This window comes from Dipteris shenzhenensis, chromosome 4 (assembly GCF_047967505.1).
Source record: "Dipteris shenzhenensis isolate YYH24624 ecotype China chromosome 4, Dip_SZ_1.0, whole genome shotgun sequence".
NCBI lineage: Eukaryota > Viridiplantae > Streptophyta > Polypodiopsida > Gleicheniales > Dipteridaceae > Dipteris > Dipteris shenzhenensis.
Genome location: NC_141599.1, coordinates 26,215,978 through 26,228,313, shown reverse-complemented (window position 1 = coordinate 26,228,313; position 12,336 = coordinate 26,215,978). Strand labels below are relative to the sequence as shown.

Below are 12,336 nucleotides of genomic sequence, written 5' to 3'. Positions count from 1 at the left end.
AAGGTTGAAAACCATAAACTCCATAGTGTCAATGATATATCATAGATGAATACTATACCAAAACATCATGATCAAAGGAAGTAGGTACTACACAAAATATCAAAGCAAAACATCATATAAGAGAAGGCTGCCACAGCCTGGAAATAAAGCTGAAGCCTGAAGCTTGAAATGCATCAAGATTCACAACCAATGAGGCTCAAGCCTCAAGCTGCATCCTCATCCTAATCATCTTGCTCATCCTCCTCATCGTCATCAGCACCAGTGCCATCATTATCATCCTCTTCCTCATCACTATCATCCTCATCTACCTCGCCATGAGACTCCAAAAGACTAGAGCTACTTGAAGCTGAAGACAGCATCCATCCTTCCTATAACAATAGGGGCTGCAATCTCTTGTTCCTTTGTACCCGCTTGCAAAGCGAGCAGCCTTCAATCATCCTTCTCCTTGTTGATCATTTCTAGGGTCACTTCTATCTTCTCAAATCCCCTTTCCTTGATTTTGTGGATGAGACACAAATTAGTATATGGATGTATACTACTTTCTTGGTATTCTTTAGAAGCATCCTATTCCTTCTTTTAGTATGGATAAGAGAGAATGTGCTCCAATTTCTCTTACAAAGAGAAGCACATGTGCCTTATGAGAGCACTCGAAGAGCCAACCACTGCAAATTTGGTGTGTGAGTCCCAAATGTCTCCCACCATTTCACCCCTTGGTGCATTCTCTTTTCATCCTTCGCAATCGCACGATCACATGTGCCTGACATGGACTTGTTAATATACAACTCATCACATAAGGTGCCCTGGCTCTCAACATCATACTTTGTGTATCGCTCTATGACATCTGGCCGAGAAATATGATGACGAGTGGCGTCATCCGGCTATCCTCCTCAACAAGATCAAACCCCAATGAGAAAGGGGCCCAAAAAATCCTCCTGGAGCTCAGTGCTAACGGACTAGCCTGAAGGATTGTACCTACTACCTCCGAGGAATCAAAAACAACCTGGAAGAATCCTTGCCCAAGTAGATGAACATCTGTGAGGTGCCTTGAGAGGTCTCCAGGTAGAGTGGAGAGCATCCGGTCCCTGGCCTGTAATCTCGAAGGGTGGGACCCATGGATGCGAGTAAAGAGTGATGTTGAACTCTCTTGCTCTGCATCTTTTTAAGCTGCTGCAACTCGTCTTTTAAAAAAGTCACAGTTTTCGCGGCTGGTGGAAGTGGATGGAGATTGGCTGAAGGCAAAGCCATCACCAATCGAGGTGAGTGAGGCCGACTCAAACACGAAGAAAATCCTTCCGCACTAAGCTGCCCGGGAAGGAAGGAGGAGGGTGGGATGAAGAGAAGGAGGAGGAGGGCGGGCTGAGGAGGAGAGGGAGGAGGGGGCTGAGGAGGATGAGAGGGAGAGCTGCCGGGAAGGAGGATGCGGGGAGGCAGGAGGCGGGGGAGAGCTGCCGAGAGGGAGGAGGCAGCCGACGGGAGGAGGAGGCGGGGAGGGAGGAGGTGGTGAGGGGCTGCCAGGGAGGAGAAGGCAACTGGGAGGAGGGAGGCGGAAGGGGGAGAGGAGGCGGGGAGGGAGGAGGCAGAGAGGGGATAGGCAGAGAGGGGGGAGTCGGAGAGGAGGGAGGTGACAGTAGGGAGACGGGAGGGGGGTGGAGGCGGGGAGGGGGGAGGGGGAGAGGGGGAGGGGGGGGAGGCGGAGAGGGGGAGGAGGGAGGCGGGTAGAAGGGTAGAGGAGACTGGGAGGGAGAGGCCGGGAGGGGGAGGCAGGGAAGGGAGGGAAGGGAGGTGGGGGAAGGGAGGAGAGGGAGGCGGGTAGAATGGGAGAGGAGGCAGGTAGAAGGGGAGAGGAGGCGGGGAGGGAGAGGCCGGGAGGGAGAAGCGGGGAAGGGAGGGAAGGGAGGCAGGGGAGGGGAGGGCTGAGAGAGGGAGGGGCTGAGGGGGAGGGGCTGAGAGAGGGAGGGGAGGCTGAGGGGGCTGAGGGGAGAGGGCAGCTAGAGGGGGGGGAGCAGCAGCTCTAGAATGTCTACTTTATCTTGCTCATCTTGGATCCACGCTAGTTTTTCAGTTTTCAGCGAGTCTCCGGCTTTCATACACCACTATATGACCATTCTCATGCAATGCAGCCCCAACACACTCCATAAGCATCACAATCTACATCAAAAGGCTGATACAGATTGGATACTATCAGAATTGGCTCTATATTCAATTTCTTTTTTCGTGAATTTTTTTTTCATAAAGAATGCTTTCTTCTGTAGAATACCCCATCTGAAACTTGCGTTTTTCTTGGTCAAGTCATGAAGTGGAGTAGTAATATCAGCAAAATGTCCGATAACTCTTTTGTAATAAGGACACAGACCCAAGAAACTACGGACTTCATGCACAGTTTTCAGCTTTGGCCATTCCTAGACAGCCTAAATCGTCACAGGATCCATCTTTATTCCATTTGGAAATTATGTGTCCCAAAGAGTGGATCTATTCCAAGAAAAATTCACTTTTCTTACTATTGGCATAGAGCTTATGATTACGCATCTCTTCGAAGACAATAGCAAGGTGTTCCATGTGCTCTTCTTCGGACTTGGAAAAGACTATGATGTCATCGAAGAAGGTATCAATGAACTGCCTATAAGGACGGAAGATACAATCCATCATCATGTTAAAGGTATCCACGACATTTGTTAACCCAAAAGGCATCACTAGATACTCATACAGCCCAAATGTAGTGCAGAACGCTATTTGTACACATCCTGCAGCTGTATTCTGACTTGGTGATAACCACTTTTCAAATCTATTATGTTGATAACTGAAGCTCCATTGAGCTGATCTAGCACATCATCGTGCAGAATCGGGAATCTATTCTTGATGGTCATCCTGTTTAGTGCGCACACATACAAAATGAGCCATCTTTCTTCTGTACAAGGAGTACACAGGGGAACAAAATAAAGAGCAGATGGGCTGAATTAAGCCTTTGGACAGCAAGTCTTATACTTAGGCCATAATCTCCTTTCTCTGGGTAGCACTGACCCTGTAAGGTGGTCTGTTGGGTGGCTCCCTGCCAGGTATCAGTTCTATGCAATGATCTTTTGGTCTCACAGGGAATAACTCCCCTGGCAATGCATCTGAGAAGAAATCTTTAAAATTTTCAAGAAACTGAATTTTTTCTCTATTAGCATCATTCAAATCAGCATGCACTTCTAAATTTCTTTCTTTAATGAAAACCATGTACATTGAAACAACAAACGTTAATACCTTGCCAACTACAAACATCAGATACAATGGAGATGGTCTCCCCTCTATTTCTGGCAATGATACGTTGCGTTGTACCCCTATGTAGAAACTCATGCACTCTTTCAAGAAGAGGCACCTTCACTGCCTTATGATGAAACCAAGGCATGCCCAAAACTACATCATAGTGTTTAAGAGGGAAAATGAAGAAATCCTCCTGATCTACGTAACTCTATACATAGACACAGAGCTTCCCAATCAAGGGAGTAACAACACAATGTCCTCATGGAACACCTGATCGGCATCTAGGGCCCTGTCCAACTCTTTGATCTTTAATAAAAAAGGTACCAGACTCGCAAAGATCACAAAATTAGCTCAAACATTGTGTGTGTCTCAAACAAAAACGCAAAAGTGAAGCAGGAAAATATGATCAAAGTGGAAGGGGGAAGGGAAGCAACAAAAGAGAGTAGATTCATAGAGAAGCTGAAATTTTCACAAAGTCCTACCGGCCCTACAAGCTTGATACGATTTCTCAAGGATCACAAAATACCTTTTCCTGGTGAAACCGGGCCTCCTTCACAATCAATTCTTGTAGTTTTTGAAGTTCATTGTACAATGAGACCTGCCATAGAAGATACACAAAGTAGATAATAAGGACACATTACAGTTTAATGAGACTGTTTTCCCAGTCAAAAGTCTACATGTGCTTTTAATTTACAAAAATGTATTTACAAAAGTCCACGTGTTTTTAATTTACAAAAATGAGACTGTTTTCCCAGTCAAAAGTCTACATGTGCTTTTAATTTACAAAAATGTATTTGCAGCTTCAACGTGGGATTTGCAGCTCCCCATTGTCTGTGCAGACTGGTGACCTGCTCAGCTAGCAGCTTCAGCCTGTAACTCGACTTTCAGCACCCTAGCCAGCCTGCTCGTGGACTTCTGTCAATCCCATGATGTTTGCCTGTCAGTCATACAGCAGCCCATACACTTGCCCGTATGCACGTCACGTTGCTTGTCCGTACAGCTATGCTTCAGCCATACAGTCCATACAGCAGCCAATCCATACAGCTCTGCTTCAGCCTGTACAATCCGCGACCTCCAGCTGCCTCTGAAAGCTTTGAGGATTTTCTACCGGTGTACAGGTTCTCTTTGAGGATATTGGTGTGCTCAGAGGTGCACATTTGCACTCGAGGCGCATTTTCAGTTTGATTGCAATGGGCGATGCTATAGTGCAGTCAGTTTCACTTTGAGCAATCAGTTGATGCCATACTTGCAGTGATTGCACAGAGCAGTCAGAGGCACTTTCCTTAATTGTTTATTTTTCAGTCTCAATGACACAGTTTCCCTTACAGAGGGGATCCAATGGAAATTTTACAATCATACAATTATCTATGGGCAGCCTCCTTGCGAGCCTAGTCTTCACAATGACCAAGGCACAACTTACACAATGACGGGGAGCTCTAGCCTGAGTAGAGCGCCAATGCTTTCAAGCACATTTTCAAGACCTCCCGCCGGAGGGTTGGCTGTTCGACACAGTAGTGAGACCGACAACCATGTACGCAGCAACTTTCTGGGAAAGTGACATATCAGCGACAACGACTAAGTGGCAATGTTTCGAGAGGCTGTAAGTGATTATGGGATCTAGGATGATTCTGAGAGCCCTCAATCCCCCCGCCAGACTATGCAGGTAGAGTTCTCCATGATGCCACTCTAGATTGATGCCATCTTCTAGATAGTCACTTATCTTCACAGGGTAGACCTTACCTAGAGAGAGACTACCGAGGTTGGCACTGGAGTCATCTATATGACTAGTTGAGAGTAGGGTATGCACGGCCTGACATGCACGCATATCCAGATGGTTTGGCAGCCAAGGTATTCAAGATCGACCGTCTCCCCCCCTTTCAGTACAGCTTTGATGCCCCTGATCCCTTGGTACCACGGAATCAGATCATACGGTTGGACCTACTCTAGCTTCATACCCTACAGATTTGGGGAGGAGACCAAGAGTTTCCTACCAAGATCCAATTCTACCGCAACCACTTCTTGAGAGTATTGGAGAATGGAGTGATTATCATACTCCAATATCTAGAGGATAGGCCAGTCTCATACGTCGTAAGGATTGCCATTGGACAAATACGAGTCTCGTCCAATTAGTTGACGATTGAGGCAGGGAAAGGCATAGGTACGCCTAGAGAGTATCGGGGTTGCAGATTATGCATGTTGGATGAAGTGGAGACAGAGGAGCATTTCCCCTGTACTTGCCTAGCTTATTACAAGATCTGAGGACGGTACCATTGCCTCTTTCAAAAGGGACACGGCTTTGGGCCACTCTCCTGACTCATTCACTTCCAGGATCAGGTCTGTGTTGGCCTATATCAGATGGAGATGCAATGACATAGAGAGATCCTACTGCACCGGATCAAACGGCAAGAGGAGATAGTACTTCCAAAGATTGGGTTGGATCAAGCTCAGTGACACACCATAGATTTCTACGCATTCAAGTATACCCCTAGACATGGTCGGAGTCGAGGAGGAGGAGATAGATGATATGAGGGCAGCATGGGTTAGTGGGATGAGACGACGACGAGGCGAGATGCAACAAGAGATGCAGGGGCCATACATGGTGCGCAGACAGACTGGAGCACTCATGATGGAGATTCAGCCCATCATAGCTCTACTCGGAGGGGATCGCCTGAGCAAAGGCATCACTCTTAATATGGCCCACCAAATACAACAACATGGAGACCGCACCCCCCGCCATAGCGAGAGATGACCCGGCAGACACAGATACGATATATTTTTGTAGCTCATAGGAGAGCTACCATGGCACCGGAAGGAAGTGATTGTAAACAAAGCATGTAAGTCAGATATTTAAATAGAGATTAAAGAACATGAATCTAGATGTGATAATGCACTGAAGATTAGAATAGGGGGACTCCCAAAAGATTGGTACAAAGAGGAGGACACATATAGTGAAATATTGACAAAGATCAAAGCAAGCTTGCCCAACATTGAATGGATGGATGATGATGAGCGGGATGATGACGACTCCAGGCCAGCTTCTATTTTGTACTATAAAGGTCATGCAATCCTTACATTGAAGTCAAAAGATATGCGGATTAAGCTTCTTCGACAATCTTACAAGTTGAAGGACACCAAAGTATGGATAGCAGAGGAGCTTACACAAGCTCAACTTAAGATTAAGGCAACTGAATTAGCTAAAGTCACGGCTGCCAAAAAGGATGGAAAATGGGCAGTTTACCGTGAAGGCGTAGCACTAATCTCTCTCTCTCTCTCTCTCTCTCTCTCTCTCTCTCTCTCGTATGAGTTACTGTAATTTTGTACTTTGTCTCATAGGCCCGCAAGGCACCCAAAGACGGTAATACATCCATCTCTCTCTCTCTCTCTCTCTCTCTCTCTCTCTCTCTCTCGGGTGATGATGCTCGTTTCAGTAGCTCCACCCTTACTGTGCTTTGTAACAGGTTTTCTTTCAGTCTCATAGACCCATCAGTCTTCTGAAGACTCTAATAAAATTTCTTTCTTTCTTTCTTTCTCTCCCCCCCCAAAGATGCTCACAAGACTAATGAAAAAAATGCCCACGAATCTAAGCACAAGACAATACGGAATGCTTAGGTTACGGGGCAATATACTGGTGAGACCAATGGCTCTAATACCAAATGTTGGAACTGTGGGGAGACACGAAGTGGACACAAGACACAAGAGTGTAATCCACACAGAAAGAGACGAAGGGATTAACTATGACCAAACATTTGCTCCGTTACTAAAATGACCACAATACGTTGTATTGTTTCTCTTGCTGCAATTTATGGATGGTTAACATACAAGATGGTTGTGAAGAGGGCTATGAATAGTGGCAAAGTTAAGCCATTCTGCTCTTAGATTTCAAGAAATCTTTTGAGAGAGTAGATTGGGGTTTCTTAAGGGATACCCTTTTGTGCTTAGGTTTTTCAGATGCTTGGATCAGAGGGCTCTCTTTACTATACAGATTAGACCATAGCTAGGTGCTTATCAAAGGGCCAGAGGAGAGAGATTTCAGATTTCCAAATCAGTCCAATACAGGTGCCCTATTTCCCCTTTCTTATACTTATTCGTGGTTGAAGCCATGAACCTCTTTTTGAGATCTCAAGCTGACATTATTGAGATACGCTTCCCTTCAGGTAGGATGAGGAGATCCTGGACATTGAGCCTACTGACAACACTGCTGTCTTTTAGGGTACCAATTCCCATACTCTCACATCTTTCAAGCCAGCATTGGATTTATTTTGTCCTATAGCAAGTGCATATATCAATTGGAGTCAATCTGATGGCTTCTACATTAGTGACAAGGACACCCCGAATTAAGGGCTAATTTGGATTCAAAGAGGTGTCTCTGTCATATATTTGGGCCATATATTTGGGCTGCAACGTCGATGTGGAAGTCCAACTAGACTTAACGTCACATCTAGAGGCGTAGTTGTTAACTAGGTACTGCTAGCCATAGCTTGGTTTATTTGTTCAGCTAAACTTGACCTTGCATCCAGAGGTGTAGTTGTTAACCAGGTACTGCTGGCCACGGCCTGTTTTATTTTTGTTCTAGTTGATGCCACTCTAGGGAATGCATGACCTAGCTCAAAAGGCCAATAAGGAATTACTTGTGTAGTGGACTTGATGGTTCTACAATACAAGAGCCAGAGTGGATTGAGAGACCTCCTCAATACCATTGATCCAGATTTGAAGTGCAGGGCCTTGCTTTGCAAGGTTGTGATCAGGGACCTTTTGCCAACACACGAGTCTTAGAAAGATTGCTTTATTCGTTGCATGCAGTCCTGCTCCCCCTCAGTGGATCTTTACCTTAAGAAGGGATTGATAGGAAACATGTCATGTTAAACAACCTCATACTTGATGATCATGGCTGACCTCTTGGTGCTTTTGGTTTGAACTTGTGAAGGTATCAGCCCCTATTTGTCCTTGCTACTTTTCTATCAAGGAGTCCATTCTGCATTCTTTATGGGATTGCAGATAGGCGAAGTTAATCCGGAAGGGGATTGCTAGACTTTTGAGTACTTTTCCTCCCTCCCCCTTCTTCATGACCTAGGGCTCAGTGGCTTGGCTCTCTCTTTCGGGGCCTCATATCTTTTATCCTCTTGGGCTCTTTTCTTTCAACAACATTTAGTTGAGTCTTGCTCTGGATGATGTTCCCCCTTCTCCTTATAGACATGCACATGCCTTGGTGTATACTTGTTGGGAGATCATAGTGACTATTTCAATGTGGCATATATGGAGATCCAGATGCATAGAAGCACTTGATGGCTCCCAGGTCCACGCATCTCACACTTTGGCCAGTATTTGGACACATATATATAAAATCCAATGACCATTTGGTTGAGCATGCATGGATCTTCCCAAATGGCATATGCTCAGAGGACTATCTTTCTCAGGGAGGGGAGAGGGTCCCCCTTTTTCTCGGAGTCCATCATAGGTTTGAGGTGGCACTTTCATCTCATCCTTGGAGCTTTACTACCTCTTCTTGATGAGTAGGTTTTTGACCCACTAAAGGTATTTTGTCTTTTATGTTATACATGATGTACTTTTGCCATTGCATTTGCCCTTGGGGATTTTCTCCTACTTAATAGAAGTCTTTTCATTGAAAAAAAAGAACTGTTTGAAAACGGGCCTGCAAACTCTGACAGAGATTTGGCACCAAACAGCAAATGGCCACGTTGACGAGCTTATAATGCCAAGATCTTTCTATATTATACCTATCAACTACCTAATATGCAAGTACGCACAGTACACAATAGGTGTACAAAGCAAAAGTACTTGTTTTGGTTGGCAATGGATGCCAAAACTACCCTTAAAAATGAAGCTTTGTCGTTCATCGTACAACAACTTACACTAGTGCCAATCGAGCACTTTTGTAATGATTCTTCACGAGGCTAATGACCTCAAATGTTGACACTCACTGGTTCAGTGGTTTGTCTTAGTTTGTAGCCATTGATCATATCAACCTCAGTGAGGTTGCTTCAAAATGTCCTTTGAATGACTCGTGGAATCAAGATGTTGTTTGACATATTGGAAATTATTTAATTGTAGACTTCCAACTTGTTTGTAGTATGGTTCAGTTAGAATAACTAACCCACAACTAGATTAAGTCAACTAGTCTCAGTTAGGATAGGTTAGGTAACCCTAGTTAGGATAGGTTAAATAACCCCAATTAGGTCAACTCTAGGACTATCTTGCCACATCACCTGCAACGTGCCAATGCCACGTGTCACATACCACATAAATGTGCCCTGTCAGCCTTGCCACATCAATACCCACCTATTGATTAGGGTTTTTTGAGGCAGATTGTGGTGTCTTTGGGTTGGAGACAAGATGAAGACACGTGTGCTTCCAAAGATAAGCTACAGGAAGCCCTTGCAGCTGCACGACCTTGAGGGGTTGGTAGCGGGCTGCTCCTATGGACAAGAGCTAGATGTGTTGTCCCAACTTCAAGCTTGAATGCCCTTGACTTTTGACAATGCAATTGTTCGGATGGCGGGCTGTAGTTTGTAGTGACGCGCTTAGTCGCGGGTTCAAGTTTGCAAGGCCTGAACAAGAAGACTCACTTAGCCGTGCTTGGTCTCGGGATGAAGTTCACAAATGCCGGGCTGTTGACAATTATTTTGGTGTTGTAGCTACACAACTTCAAGTGTTCAACGAGAGGAGCTCTAAAATTGCAAACAAACAATTCTAGATTGCATGGCGAGCTTCTTGCTTCAAGCTTCTAGCCAAATGTTGGAATTCCTCACTGGAATCCTTAGGTCGACCTCATGGTGAGACTTGATGATAGTCTAAGGTTTGAGAGGAGTCTATGTTCCTCTAATGCTATTGGTCATATGGTCTGGTAGGAGCTCAGTGATTGGGCCATCTTTGTAAGCATGGTGATTGGCTCTATCCATGCATGGAAAGCGATGTGGAGATTTTCTGGTCAGCTACACTTGATTGGTCCATGCAAGAAGAGCAATGGTGATCAATATAGTCAATTATTCGGAGCATGATGGGCATGTGGAGCTGGCTCTTCATGACCGTTCAATGCATGGAAACCCGTGATGGTTCGTGGAGTCAGGTCTTCAAGATGTCGATGAGCAGTTCCTTCAAGAAGGCGCATATGCAATGGTTCTCCTTCCTTTGGTCGTGACAGGCTTCAAGCCTGAGTCGCGTCCTAGTCTGTGTGAGCACAAGCAAGCTTGGTCAGTAGGGTCTACAGAAGGTCGTGTCATGAGTTGTACTCTACAACAAACTCGGTAGAGGTGAGCAGAAGAGTCCATTTTTGAGTCGGATTATGATACCTCTATGTTGCAATATCTCACTCATGATCTATTCAACGGAACTACAGTCTACATCTCGTGTTACTTGATCACCAATTTCCAACAATTGGTATGAAAGCAATAAGTTCGGAAGTTCTGTGAATTATTGTCTGAGGTCGCTCGTCACAGTTTGGTGACATAGGCAGTGTGGTTCATGCATGCCAAGGAACTACTCAAAGGCAATCTACCCTCTTGGTTGTAAGAAGAGGGAGAAGTAATCGAGGTCATAGAAGAGATCTTCTCTCGACATCCTAGCTGAAGCTTGTTTCGTGCTCTTCTGAATCCTACAAGGTTTTGAAAATGGATGCATCGAAGAAGGATAAGAACGGAGCAATATTAGTGACCTTCCATGGTAAAAACTTTGCTTCTTGGCAATTGGCTATCCGTTTACTCTTCATGCAAAAGGGACTTTGGCATATTGTTGCTCGTACAGAGAAGAAGCCGAAAGAATGCTCTCATGATGCAGATAAAATTCCTATGTGGGAGCAGAAGGATGAGAAGGCAATTGGCTATACGGGTAGAGCTTTAGGACCTGAGTACTTCCACCATCTTGATGTGAAAGCCACGGCAACAGAGAATTGACAAACACTTGAAACTCTATTCGGAGCTCGTATGAAGCACTCGAAATCGAATCTCAAGCAATATTTATTTGATCTCCATATGAATGAATCCGAGACACTGGGAGTGTTCTTGAATCGGATGCAAGCTTGTTGAGGCAATTGAGTGATCTAGGAGCACGGGTCGAGGATGAAGATAAGAAGGCAATCCTATTGAGAAGCCTAGCTCCTGAACAGTATGGGGAGATAGTTCAAATCTTACGCCTTGACGACGACATGGACTTCCTCGACTGTGTAGGGATGCTACTAAGTGAAGAAAAGCGCAACAACATATCCATGTATGATAGCAAAGTATATGCTGCCAGGGACAAGAAGAAAACAGTAGCTCCACATACTTGGAAATGCCAAAACTGGGGGAAGGAGGGCCACATTGAAAAGTGCTGCTATACCAAACAACGTGATGAGCAACTGAAGCAAACCAAAGGTAAAGAAAAGGCAATTACAGTAGAAGAACAGAACAAGGAAGAGGTTACTATGCTTGCTGAAGTTGATCACCTCCGTGATAAGACTTTGCTTTCTAAACTTGGAAGGGTAGTGATGACTACCGAAGTCAGGCTCTTTGTGAGCAATTGTTATTGGGCTCTTTGTGAGCAATTGTTGTTGGGCTCTTTGTGAGCATGTTATTTTGTTGATGCTGTAGCTCTTTGTGAGCATTAGTAGCAGTCTTTGTGGGTGACAGTCATGTTTTCGTAGCTGGTTATTCTCTCCCCATTTTGGTCGAGAGGGGGCTTGTTGGAATTCCTTACTGGAATCCTTAGATCGACCTCATGGTGAGATTTGATGATAGTCTGAGGAGTCCATGTTTCTCTAATGAAATTGGTCATATGGTCTGGTAGGAGCTCAGTGATTGGGCCATCTTTGTAAGCATGGTTATTGGCTCTGTCCATGCATGGAAAGCGGCGTGGAGATTTGGTAATCAGCTGCATGTGATTGGCCCATGCAAGAAGAGCAATGGCAGTCGTTGTAGTCGGCTATTCAGAACATGATGGGCACGTGGAGCTGGCTCTTCGTGATGGTTCAATGCATGGTAACCCGTGGCGGTTTGTGGAGTCAGGTCTTCAAGATGTCGGCGAGCAGTTCCTTCAAGAAGGCGCATATGCAATGGTTCTCCTTCCTTTTGTCATGTGTAAGCACAAGTCGTGTCCTAGTCT

General features: G+C 45.2%; 1 protein-coding gene across 2 annotated transcripts in view; it reads right to left on the bottom strand.

The window, feature by feature from the left end:
• The window catches only part of LOC147902652 (uncharacterized), a 51,630-nt gene that overhangs the window by 18,258 nt on the left and 21,036 nt on the right, over positions 1–12,336 (bottom strand). For both annotated transcript variants that reach the window (XM_087373586.1, XM_087373585.1), the window contains exon 4: positions 3,770–3,841. In XM_087373586.1, the coding sequence (XP_087229712.1) occupies positions 3,770–3,841 (72 nt within the window). The remainder of the gene's footprint in view (positions 1–3,769; positions 3,842–12,336) is intronic.